Raw genomic sequence first — 12,503 nt, 5'->3', positions numbered from 1 at the left:
CAGTTTAATTTGTTTTTTGTTTGTTTTTTTTTTTTTTTTTTTTTTTTTGCTTTACTAAATCTGTTCTGGCTTTGTTATACTTCCACTGGGCAATGCCGGTACACGGGTCCTGCTAATATACAAATAAATACACATTGGTCTTTATTATAAGGTGGGGAATTAAAAAAAATAAATCATTAATTTGCAATTTTCCAGTTTATAAGAAAATCAGAAACAGTGATTAAGATATGTATGCATATATGTATATATTTGTGTCGTTACAGATGTAAATATTGGCTCATTTTACAATTAATAAAGATTCGAAATGGAACTACAAACGTAGAGTAAACTGTAAACGGCAAAAAGTTATTTAAAAAAAGGATGATTGATCTGAATTTCAACCAAACTGATTTACTATTAACAAAATATTAAAAAAAATGTAAGTAAGCTGTCCTTGTATGTTTATGTAAAAATGTTTTTTTTTTAAATATTGGCGCTTGTACATCACTGTTTTTTTGTTTTTTGTTTTTTTTTACAATATTTTGGGGTTTTCAATTTTGAAGAGTTCTTTTGAGGGGGAAACAATTCAAAAAGATCTTATTCAAAGATGTCGAAGTTTTGCATAACTTTTAGTTAAAAACAAAACAAATACACAGCAAAATAATACAATAATACAAAATAAAACTTTAATTATCTAAACCTTTATTGAATTAAAATAAAATTAAGGAAATTCTGGAATGAACGGAAGTTGTCATTATATGAAAATGTGTGACTATTAAAATTTATATAGTTTTGAGCATTCATTATTGGAATAGGTGTTACTTTTGGGGGGAGAAAACGAATTTTCATAAATTTTATTTTAATTAATTTGATGTTCAGACTTTTTATTTTGTGTTATTGTATTGATTTAGTGTTTTGTTTTTAGCTAAAAGTTATGTGTAACTTTGACATTTTCGGACAAGGTCTTTTTTTGAATTGTCTCTCTCTCAAACGAACGAGTTTTTCAAAAACAAAAAAAAAAATTAATAAATAAAGTTCTGAAATTTTTAGATGAGGGCTGATTGTTTATATCACTTGTATTGATTGGACTATTGTTCTCATCTTGAGTTTTATTTGTGCAACATTTCGGTCAGATAGTCCTTCAACTTTCATCAGGCGTGGCGGTTGTTGTTTGGAAAAGAAAGGAGAAATGTTATTGGCTCTGTAGATATTTTCGTATTTATGTGAGTTAGTCTACATTTTATGGTCATTGTTTTAAATTTGTAAGAAAAAAAATTGGTTGACAAAGGGGAGGCAACTCTAATAAAGATCAACAAGGGGATTATCAAAATTGTAAAAAAAAAAAAAAAAAAAAAGAACAGCAATGCACAAATGCCAAAACATTTCTGCCAATGAATTTATTTTGCAACACCAGACCGGGTTTCATATATTCCTCATATGCCAATATGAGATCTTCATGGCTTCTCAAAGTTGAGCAGACGCAATCATAGTTAAAAATTTCAATCACATAAAAATGTTCCCCTTTTTATTTTTTTCAAACAAACAAAAATAGATGAAAGAAAAGACAAAAATATTAACAAAAAAAAAATATAAAAATAAAAAATAACTGTCTAAAAACCTAAGAAATAAAACGAAGGATAAAATATTCACTTACCAAAGGTTCCTGGCCAAACAAAAATCCAGTCATCAAAGAAACGCCACATTTGTTGGCTTCCTGAGAGGATAACAGAGTTGTGTAATGTTCCAGAGAGTCTGCACACCATTTTCTGAAAATAACAATGCATACGTGTCTGTTACATCCTCCATCCAAAGATAGTTTATTCTTTATCATTTCTTGATAGTCTTTGGTTCTCATGTAGCTGATGTTTCCCTGATTCTACTTCCGCTTTTTCTCGCTCACATGCCATTATTCTGAATTCGTAGCAATGGGCCGACATCAGTGGACTATTTTTTTTCTACCAAAACGGTCATTAACAATGTTTTCTTTTTTTTGTTTAAAAGTTTAACATATTTCAAACTGATATAAATTATTGCACAATAAAAATAATTAAATTAAAAAGAAAAAAGTAAAATCAGTGAGGCATCAGCTAGAACCTAGTATTTATATTCTTGAGTCATATTTCAGTCCTAGCAGAAGTGGACGAGCTCTGATGCACCATACAATTTTACATGTTAATCATTAAATTTGAGATGGGCACCAAAATCCGGCCAACAATTTCTCGTTTTATTTTCACTCCTTTTTTTTTTTTTTTTTAATCAACGTTTATGATTAGAACGATAGAATAGTTTTTCCCTTTAAAACACATTTCTAGAATCCATTGAAAATGAACTTTACTAAATGTAAAATAAAGCTGATATTGATTTTGACACGTTTTTTTTTTTTAATTATTATTACAGAAATGGCCGACGTATAGCATGATATTTTGCATGACAATAGGCCTTAAATGAACGAACGTTTTATTATCCAATTTTATTTTTACGTATATTATACATATACATTTTAATTACAAAAAAAAAAAAAAAAAATACTACTTGATCCAGGAAATCGGCAATTCTGCATGACAGTGCCATGAGGCGACTGAGACGAGTTATCGACCCTGTATTCTGAATGAGAAATGCCCTGTGAACCTCAATCTCAAATATAAACAAGTGTCCCCGAGAATGCAAAACTATATGATAACGAAATAAATAACAAAAACATATAGGAAAAGCGAAACATTTATTGCATAAAAAATATAATTTTAATTTTTTAATATAATTTCTTTTCAAAGTGATTTATAAGTGAAACTAAAATAAATGCTAAAAACATGAAACATTTATAAATTGTTTTTAAAATTAAGGTAGAAAATTATTCATTAAAAAAAATAAAAAATAAAATTTGGAGAAAACGATCGTAAAACACAGGAGAGTTCAAAAGGGAGGTAATTTTCCGTTTCGATTTAAACAAGAAGGCGGCATTTTTTACCTGCTAACACGATTAAAGTTGTTGGTTTTCTTTTTTAAATAATTCAGTAATATTCAATTCCGACTGCATAATTTTGAAGCTACCATTGTAACTTATTAGAATTAACAAAAAAAAAAAAAAAAAAAATCGGTTGAAACCATTGTTTTTTTGTTTTTTTTATCTGAAGACTCCATTTATCGACTACAAAATCTCGTCCAGATAGTGTAGAAGCGCCGTTTTGGCATATATATGTATACTTTCTTCAAATCTAAGTCCTCATCCGCCTCTATTGTCTTACATTTTTTACAAATAAACTGATTATCATCTTTCAACCTGTAATTTTATCACATTTCTTGTGTATTCGGTGTTTACAAAAGATTAAATTACACCCAACTCCCGTCCCACAAAGAGGAACTTTCAACTTTCTGGCGACTTCCCAACACTATAACTACTGATCAACTCTTTGATTTTGCGAAAACTCACTCTTAGACCTTTACTTTCCATAACATCCAACTAAGTTTCTTTTTTTAACTTAACAAGCAAGTACTAAATCATCAGCATACAGTAGCTTTTTCAAACAACCTGTACGGAATCCCCTAAACAATGTTTTTAAAACACAAATGAAAAGCAAAGGGATCAGCACTAGTGATCGGACAATTCCAGTATTTTTACTGATTTTACTACAATTACTGATTCTGTGTTCAATTACCGATTCCGATACAGTTACTGATTCCGATTCTGATTCTTTTAAAATCTCCAAATATTTAACTGTAGAGTTTGTTTTATTTTTTTTTTTGTCTCTTGACAAAAGGAGGGTGGACTTGTAAATTCACCCTTATCCATCCGTCCGTTCATCTGTCCGCACTTTTCTCAATAACTACACCTTGGAATTTTTAAAAATTTTGCACAAACATTAAACATGATATGAGTAAAAAAGTAACAGAACAGATTTTCCAGGAAAACTCCGATTGTCCGCCTCGAGGTGCTTTTCGAGTTTAAAGTGGCTAAAATTGACACTTTTGTGCTTATTAAAAAAAAGAATTGATGCCTTGGATTTTCATAAAACTTTCTGAAAAGTTGTAACGGACTGATTTCTATATAATTTTGTTTGTCTATACTTCACAATAACTCTTGGGTGTTGCCCAGGAACTCTTTTAGGGCTAATAAAAACACTTCATTTTTGGACTATTTTACCATATTTTTGTCCAAAATTTTCTGTGTATGTCTATTTAGCAGTTTTGCATGGTACTGAACTCAAACTTAAATATGTTAAGCCCTTGGAAACTTTTGAGGCTAAATGGTGTGGGGAGGGGCAAATGATGGACTTAGTCATTTCATTTTTTGCATGATGCAGAACTCAAATTTACATATGTTAAGGCCTAAAACTGCACCGTTTTTCATTTCACCAGAATTTGACGTCCCCTGGAGACTTTTTGGTCTAAAAGGTGGGGGGATACTGAAATTAGTCATTTTTTTATGCCTCCTTCACTGTGCACTCACGGGGGACCATGCATGCTTCACTTGTTTTTTTTTCAAATTACCGTAAAAAAAAAACATGTAATATCTGCAAATGTAAACATACACTTATGGGCTGATCTATAGTTTTTTAAATTTTATTGGTATTTTTAAATTGATAAAGATTTAGCATTTTTTCATTATTACCAGAAATGTAAAATTAAGTTTCAAACAACAAACAAACAAACAAAGAAAAACATAAACAATTAAAGGAATCATTTCTGGCATCGGAAAATAGGCGCAAATATTTCCGATTCCGATACCAATTCTAATACATCAAAAAGTTCTGATTTTTCCTATTTTCAATTCCGATTAATCGTCCCAACACTATTCAGAACAGAACTCTGATATACTCCCGCTTTAACATTAAAGCTATCCCTAAATGTGTTGTTAATTTTAACATGACTGAGTATTTCTGAACAACTTTCACTTCTGACAGAACATAAAAAGAATAAGGAAAATGTGTGATACTCTCGTTGACTTTGACGTTGTCAGAATTTAATTCTTCCATCTACCTTTCTTTCTCTTTCTCTTCTTCTTTCTTTAACCTATCTAGGTGACGAAAATGAAAAGAAAAATGCCGGCTGAGTTTCAGACAGAAAAGTCTTAAAAAATCAAGTCAAAAGAAATAAGTGCAAATGTTAAACCTCAGATGAATGAAAAAAGTAACGTTGCAAACAATAATTTGCTTGTTCCTCAGGAAATATTCGAAGTGAAAAGGAGAGTGTCTAATCTTCAATGGTGCAGCAATAGGAAAACAGTTTTCGTTCGATTAAGCTGTCGAAACTACATAAGGTCAAGTAATGTTTTGTTTTTTCAAGTAAAAGCCGAAAAATATGAGTAAAAGAAAGCTGAAAAAAGACGCAGATTTTGATAAAAAAAAAAAAAAAGAAAATCCAACGAGACATTTTTTATTTTTATGCTATCTCAAGCAGGAATGACAATTCTTCTCTCTAAAAAAAATGCCGTATAACTTATCCTTGCTTCTAAAAAAAAACTATTCTTACCTCAAAGTAAGTTCTGCCTCTTTCTTAATCGTTTCTTGTCGTTTTCTCTCTCTAGAACTGTTACTAGAACATTTAAGGTTCGCCATTTTTTTTTTCAGTCAAAACACAGTCTTTTATACGGTTAAAACGTGAACTTCAGACTTTATTATTATTTTATTTCTCCCTACCATTCCAATTTATTTTTCCCCTCTTTAAATAAAAGTTTATAATTATTTTCAAATGGTTTTTTTTCCCTCTTCTTTCTCCTTGTCTTACTTGTAAATTTTTATAGGTAATTAATTTTTACAGGTTCTAGTATTTAAATACGTCTAATTTGCCTGTTACTAAGTTAAATTCGAAAAACCTATGAGGTCGGCAACAATAACTAAGTTGTTCAGAAATCCATACGTGACTTGTTTATAGTGATGAAGACTTTGTGCAAAACCAACCACACGTTTTTGGTACAACTGCTAAAATCAGTCGGTGCAATGGCTGCCATAATGAAAATAAGCAACAAACAAACTACAGAGAACAAAAAGAATTAGCACGGATTCATATTGATTTCTTTTTCTATATTTTGTCTCATTTACGAAACTTTGTCAAGAAGGCATTTTAGTGTATAGAGTCAAGTAGATACACACAAAATTAGCGTAATGGAAGAAGAAAGACTACAGCCGAGGTTGGAAGAGAGTAAGATAGAAGGTAGGACAACGTTGTATGTGTGTTTATAGATGATTAGTTAGTGACAGTATTTTAACAGTGAGTATTAGAGGGTTGGGAAGAAAGGAGTGAGGAGACATGTTATTGTGAGGTAGGGTAATTAATGGGGTGATGGAAGGAGATTTTTGCTTATCTATTTACTATACTAAACGAACTTTGTCTCTGGGTGTGTTTGCGTGAATTCGCTCTCTATGGACTCAAAAACGGCTGGACTAATTTTTATGAAATCTCATACGAAGTGTCTGGCAGTGTTCTTAGATAAGTTTTGATGAAATAATCTGATGAATGAAGCAACAGGCGATTTTGATCAAAGTTAACATTTTACATAGCCTAACATCACAAGTTTTGAGAAATTTTATTACCACACAAGCTAAAAGGCCTGGCATATAAAATCAACTAGGTTCTTTGACATGATGGGGGTACATTCAAAATCAATGTTTTTTTAAAGCACAATTGCGCCACGATACATGACTTTTTCATTTAAAAATTTAATGCAAGCAATTATCACTACACAAGCAGTAAGACCAGGCATATAAACTTAAGAGTAGGTTCTTTGATATGACAGGAGCATATCGGAAATGAATGTTTCTATTTAGAGCACAACTGAAGCATGATACTTGACTTTTGCTTTTTAAACTTTAATTCAAGCTATTGTATATAAAAAATAATTTCATAAAATAAATAGTAGGTTCTCTACAGTGCAATGTAGACTACAATGTATTGTAGACTAAATCACTTCGGGAGGCGGGATTATGTGAAGCTTCCTCCCGGTACACTGCAATGGGTCCCCAACTAGAGTAGGAAATCAATCGATTTGATTGAAAGATGAGCGATTTTACTGATTTCAATGACAATAAAAATATGGGAGTGCAAAACATTCGTTGATCATCATTGAATCCCGGGCAACGTCGGGTCTCCCTGCTAGTTACTTATAAATGTGATTCATCATTGTGTTTATGCACAATTACTGATTGTGGCAGTCAATATGCTAACACATGTTTTTTTTTTGTTTTTTTTTACATAGAGGCCACTCGAGGATAAAGATTATAGAGTGTACAGTAGTCAATGGGATAATATTGTAGTAATCGTTAGTGATGGAAATTTGGTAGATTTGATTACTTAAGGGGGGGGGCGGTTCATCAAGAATTTGTTTATGTTGGACTTGGAGACAACCAAGTTGTAGTCAGCTGGGAAGCAGGCAAATGGAAAAGAGTTCCACAGGCGTGCAGTTCTAAGAAAGAAGCTTTGCTCATGAAATCTACGTTTCGATTTAGGCACAGATAAAGTGTGGAGAAAATTGATAGCGGTTTCAGCCAGTCTGGTGTTTTACCCTTTGCCCTCAAAATACTTTGCGCTACAATTATAGCCAGCCATTTATCTTATTCGGCATGGAGGTGAGTATAGTTGAGTCATCACTTTCTTTTTTTATTTAACTTATAATGTACCGTTGTCTGGGAACCAACATGTTGTAGTCTTGGTCACAAAGCAGACGAAGAATAGAAAAGAACTTCAACTCGCTTTTTTTTTTTGTATGACGACATTTAATTTCTCATTCTCTCGTTACCGTTGTGACATCTCTTACGTGATCGTCTTCTCGAACGTGCTCTCGAACGTCATCCACATCTCTAATGTGATTGTCCTCTCTAACATGTTTTTTCTCCTTTTCATGGTCTTATAGGCTCTGCTGAAATTGTATGCATATGCATATACATCTTATATGCACTTCTCAATTATTAAATTGCAACTTTGTATCTGCATGAACTGAGATTTTCTTATGTAAACAACATGCAATATATATATATATATATATAAGACAAAATGGCTGCATGCGTTTTTTGTATGTCTAGCAAAGGCTTTTTTTCGCCAGGGTTCTAAGGTGAGGAGGGGTTTACTATGTTTTAGAACTTTTTATATACTCCCTAGATTATAATATCTACGATTTGTGAAGGGACGTCATCTCTAGATTTATTTTGATCGACTTTTATAAAATTCACGCTATTCCATCCTCTCATGTGGTTGTTCGACTTTTTCATATAAAAGCGAAACTGAATTGAAAGCAAAGGTAGCTTCCCAGCCTTTTGTGCAGGGACGTCCAGAAAGCAATTAGCTTTGATCAATCTGGGGGAAACTCGTCATATCAGACAATTGCTATTCATTCGGAAACTCCTTTTTTGTGGGGAGCTGGTTTCCCCCAACATCGTGGATAAACAAACAAATAGATGAAATGGCGGAAAGCTGAACTGGCCTCTAGCCAACGTTCGTTTCTGGAAGTCAGCTTTTTGATTGATATCGCTAAATTTAAACACTTTTTACTTCCTATGGCCTCATAGCCTAGCGGTAAGATCTCCCATTTTCTTTCACTTTCTTTTTCCGCCTTCAGGTTCGTCACAGGTTGGAAACACTTTTTTTTTTTCTTTTACACCTACAAACACCCGGGCAACGCCAGGTACCTCCACTAGTCAAATAAAAAAAAAAATTTTTTTTTAAAGTGAAACATTTTTTTGAATATTGAAGAAGAGCCAGCAAGGGATTTTTTATCCTCAGCCCCCCAAATCAACCATTCCTGTAATGACCTGGTCCCTGTTCATTGCGGTGTAATGATTGTTCTGTGCAATTCCCAGGCTTTTCTTTCTCTTTTTTGCTGACCGCCGGAGGCGCCCTTACTTGAGAATTCTGCAGTGCTGCCCATGCCCCTTTTGCAGGTCAGAGTGCCCCTCATCAAGGATGCTGACTTCTCAATTCCACTTTCTGAGCCTGGTGTTACAGTTCTTGCCGTGGGAGAGAACTAAAATCCCTTTTCTTCCCATTGACTCATATATTGCAGCAGTAGTTAAAAAACATTAGGTACAATTGTCCCACTGACATTCACCATTATTATTCCATACCAGATATTGAATATAGGATATGTTGAATATAGGATATGTTGATTCATGTGTATAAAAATCTTGTATATAATCTTGTTTGTTTTTTTATTATTTTATTGCAAAAAGGCTTTATGAGTAGAAAAAGTTTTTTTGTGGGAAATTTGCTGTGAAATTTTTAAAAACTCAGTAGTGCTGCAATGTACAAAAGGTTGGGAACCACTGGGATATACCACAATCCTTTCAGGGCTTCTGGTCTTCAATAATCTCAGCCAGCAATGACTCAGGTAGAGGAAATATAATAATTCTCACTTCAAAGACAAGTAGATTCATTAGTTGTCTTTCTATTTCCTCTTTTTGAAATAGAAGACATTACTTGTTTGTTTCTTTTATGATTAAAAAAATTATCAATTTATAAGAATAGAGCACATAATTATATGACATGCTTTTTCTTTTTTTTTCTTTTTTTTTTTTACATTTTTACCTGGTTATTATATTCATACCAGTTCATACCAGTTTATTCTGTAAGTTAGGTTATTTTTTAGGAGCTAATTCCGTTATGTCATTCCTATCCCCGCTTTTGAGTTCTTATATCATAGCTTAACAAAAACAAGGGAGACAACTATTACGATCGACACCTCCTGCATATAACAATATGTACATCATTGTACTTTTTACATTTGAAGCTAAAAATGAAAAAGACAAATTTAAATGTCAAATCATACTTCATTTTTTCCACAGGGATTCCTGGTGTGGTGTTAGAGTTTGGCCTAAACAAACCTCCTGCTCCATCACTGGTCGTGTCTACATTGAATTTATCCGCAATGACAGTAACAGATACAAAGGGAATCGAATCAAAGATGTTGATGGCAGTAGACAGTCCAACCACCCCAGCACCAACAACCGCTATTTTCTTCATCTGAAAGTATAAATTTACTATTTAACAAAATAATTCTTAATTCAGTTAGAACAATCACAATTTCTATACTTATCTAAATTCAAATGAAATCTAGCCATTTCTGATGTAATACAATAGAGTATTGTCTTTTTATTTCTCTCCTAGTTGTAACTATAGATAAAAAAAATTACACATTGCGGCATTTGGACGACAAATGGCAGATATATTGGGTAATAACAGAGCAATGTTTTATTTTCTTCAGAAAAAAGAGAATAACCTTTAGAATGAGTGACAGGATGATACAAATTTGTTGTCGAAACATAGAAGGCTTTGGCTATTTAGCATTTATTTTTCTCGAACTGATAAATATGGCTATGACAACAGCATGTTCTTTTCATTGTTTTGACTCTCGAGTTTATATCCGACACAGTTAGACACAGTTAATCAACCGAGAACCACATCATTCTATATAAAAGCATATAAGATATTAATAGATACACACTCGAGAGTCAAAACAATAAAAAGAATATGCTGTTGTCCTAGCCCTGCTGATAAATAATTTAATTTTAGGTTAATTGAACAACTATCCTCATCTCTGTTGTGCAGTTAGATGAGATATTCCTGTATAGTGATACAGTAAAGTAAAGGTCAAGCGGTTTACCTATTCAGGTAAAGGAAATAATAAAATTCTCACTTCATAGACAAGTAGATTAATTAGTTGTCTCTCTATTTCCTCCTTAAAAATAAAAGAAATTACTTGTTTTTTTTATATAATTAATAAATTTATTTATAAGCATAGTGCACATAATTATATGACATGTTTTTGCGTTTTTTTTTTCCTGATTATTATATTCATACCAGTTTATCATGTAAGTTAAGTTATTTTTTAGTATCTAATTCGCTTATGCAATTCCTATCTCGTTTTTGAGTTCTTTTATCATAACGTGACAAAACAAGGGAGACAACTCTATTACAATCGACACCTACAGTTATTATATTCACCTTTTTCAGGTGCATCTTATTAAACTTGGTAATCTAATAAAAAATATAATTTAAGTTAACCACACATCCAGATTTAAATTGTCTTCTTTGTGTCACCTTCACCTCACTTCCGTTAGGTTTATTAATATGACCTAGTTTAGTACATAGATGGTCTGAATTTTTTTGGAAAAATTTAGAAAGGATAATATCATACAAGAAATGTTAAATCAAATTTGTAGTTAACGAATGATTAATCTATTTCTAAATTCGTAGGTATGCAAATATTCAATAAATTTTACATATGTAAGTATGATAGGAATTTAGAATCCATGCATTGTATTGAGAAAATTTTATAAAAAGAAAAAAAAAAGTATGTGTTTTTATTCTGCACTTGTGCAGTTTAACATTCTCAAGTAAATTTAGAAAGCTATTCTTAATATGAAGAGTGCGACTTTTTTTTAACTCTTGTGCGGACGGACCTCTCCAAAAAATGAAAACAATTAACTTTCATGTGGATGTTAAACTGCACTAGTGCACATGTGCATAAGTTTTAAAATATATTTTAAATGAAATGATGAAATGATAAATGAATAAGGAAAGCTGTAACACCAAAAGCAATAAAGTGTATGAGATATACGAGGTGCCTTCAATAAGTTTCCAGACTTTTTTTTTTTTGTATGGGCACTTTTATTGATAGTGCACACATGAAACTAGTTCCCTTCAAAGTAATCTCCTCCGGCTGCAATAAACTTGTCATACAATTCCAACAACTTCTGGTAGGCCCCATGGAAGTCCTCTTGTGTGTACGTGTCAATGACCCTTGTGTCACAACCTCTTTCATCTCTGTTGTCTCACAATGACAGCTTTGACTTGAGATTAGAGAATAACCAAAAGTCACAGGGAGCAAGGTCTGTACTATAGGGAGAATGAGGAACTGTCCTGATGCTCATCTTGGTCAAATAGCCTGTGACAAGGATGGAGTTCTCTGAGCATACTTGGGGTAAACTTTGCGCAAATCTTCCACATCTTCAGTTCCTCATGAATAATTGCATTTACAGTAACCCACACTGATATCAAACTGCATTTATTGTCTATATAGACACATGGCGATCCTTATCCATGAAATTCTTTATTTGGCCAATCAACTCTGATGTTCTGACTTCCTTACACCTACCACACTTCTCATCATCCCTCACATACTCCATACCTTGAATCTCTTTTGCCACTCAAAAACTAATGCTCCATTCATGCGAGATAGCCCAAAAGCAATTTGAAGCATTCCATATGTTTCTGTGGCATTTTTTCCAAGTTGAAAACAGAATTTTACTGTATATCATTCTTCTAAAATGTCCTCACGTCCAGATTGCATTTTTGAAATCCATCAGCTGTGACAATCAGGCTTTAGTAAGATGTATTCGAATTTCTGCTGTAGCTGTTCATTTGAACCTGAAATCAGAAAAATTGGTCAGTCATTTCATAAGATGTATAGCAATAACAGACTGAATTTTCAAGAGTCTATGACAATTTTTAATGTCTGTACAAAAAAGTCTGGAAACTTATTGAAGGAACCTCGTACCAAAGCATAGAAGTGTTTAAACAAAACAGGTTTCAGAGAGTAA

At 32.5% G+C, this 12,503-nt stretch overlaps 1 protein-coding gene across 4 annotated transcripts in view; it reads right to left on the bottom strand.

Moving 5' to 3' along the window:
- The window catches only part of LOC145276491 (D-aspartate oxidase-like), a 221,282-nt gene that overhangs the window by 82,394 nt on the left and 126,385 nt on the right, over positions 1–12,503 (bottom strand). For all 4 annotated transcript variants that reach the window (XM_080127747.1, XM_080127746.1, XM_080127745.1 and 1 more), the window contains 2 exons: positions 9,731–9,924; positions 1,634–1,745 (listed from right to left, as the gene is read on the bottom strand). In XM_080127747.1, the coding sequence (XP_079983873.1) occupies positions 1,634–1,745; positions 9,731–9,924 (306 nt within the window). The remainder of the gene's footprint in view (positions 1–1,633; positions 1,746–9,730; positions 9,925–12,503) is intronic.

Source organism: Euprymna scolopes, chromosome 1, assembly GCF_053919585.1.
Source record: "Euprymna scolopes isolate OS-2025 chromosome 1, ASM5391958v1, whole genome shotgun sequence".
Classification (NCBI taxonomy): Eukaryota; Metazoa; Mollusca; class Cephalopoda; order Sepiida; family Sepiolidae; genus Euprymna; species Euprymna scolopes.
Note: the sequence above shows the minus strand (reverse complement) of the source record. Positions and strands in the feature narration are given on the sequence as shown.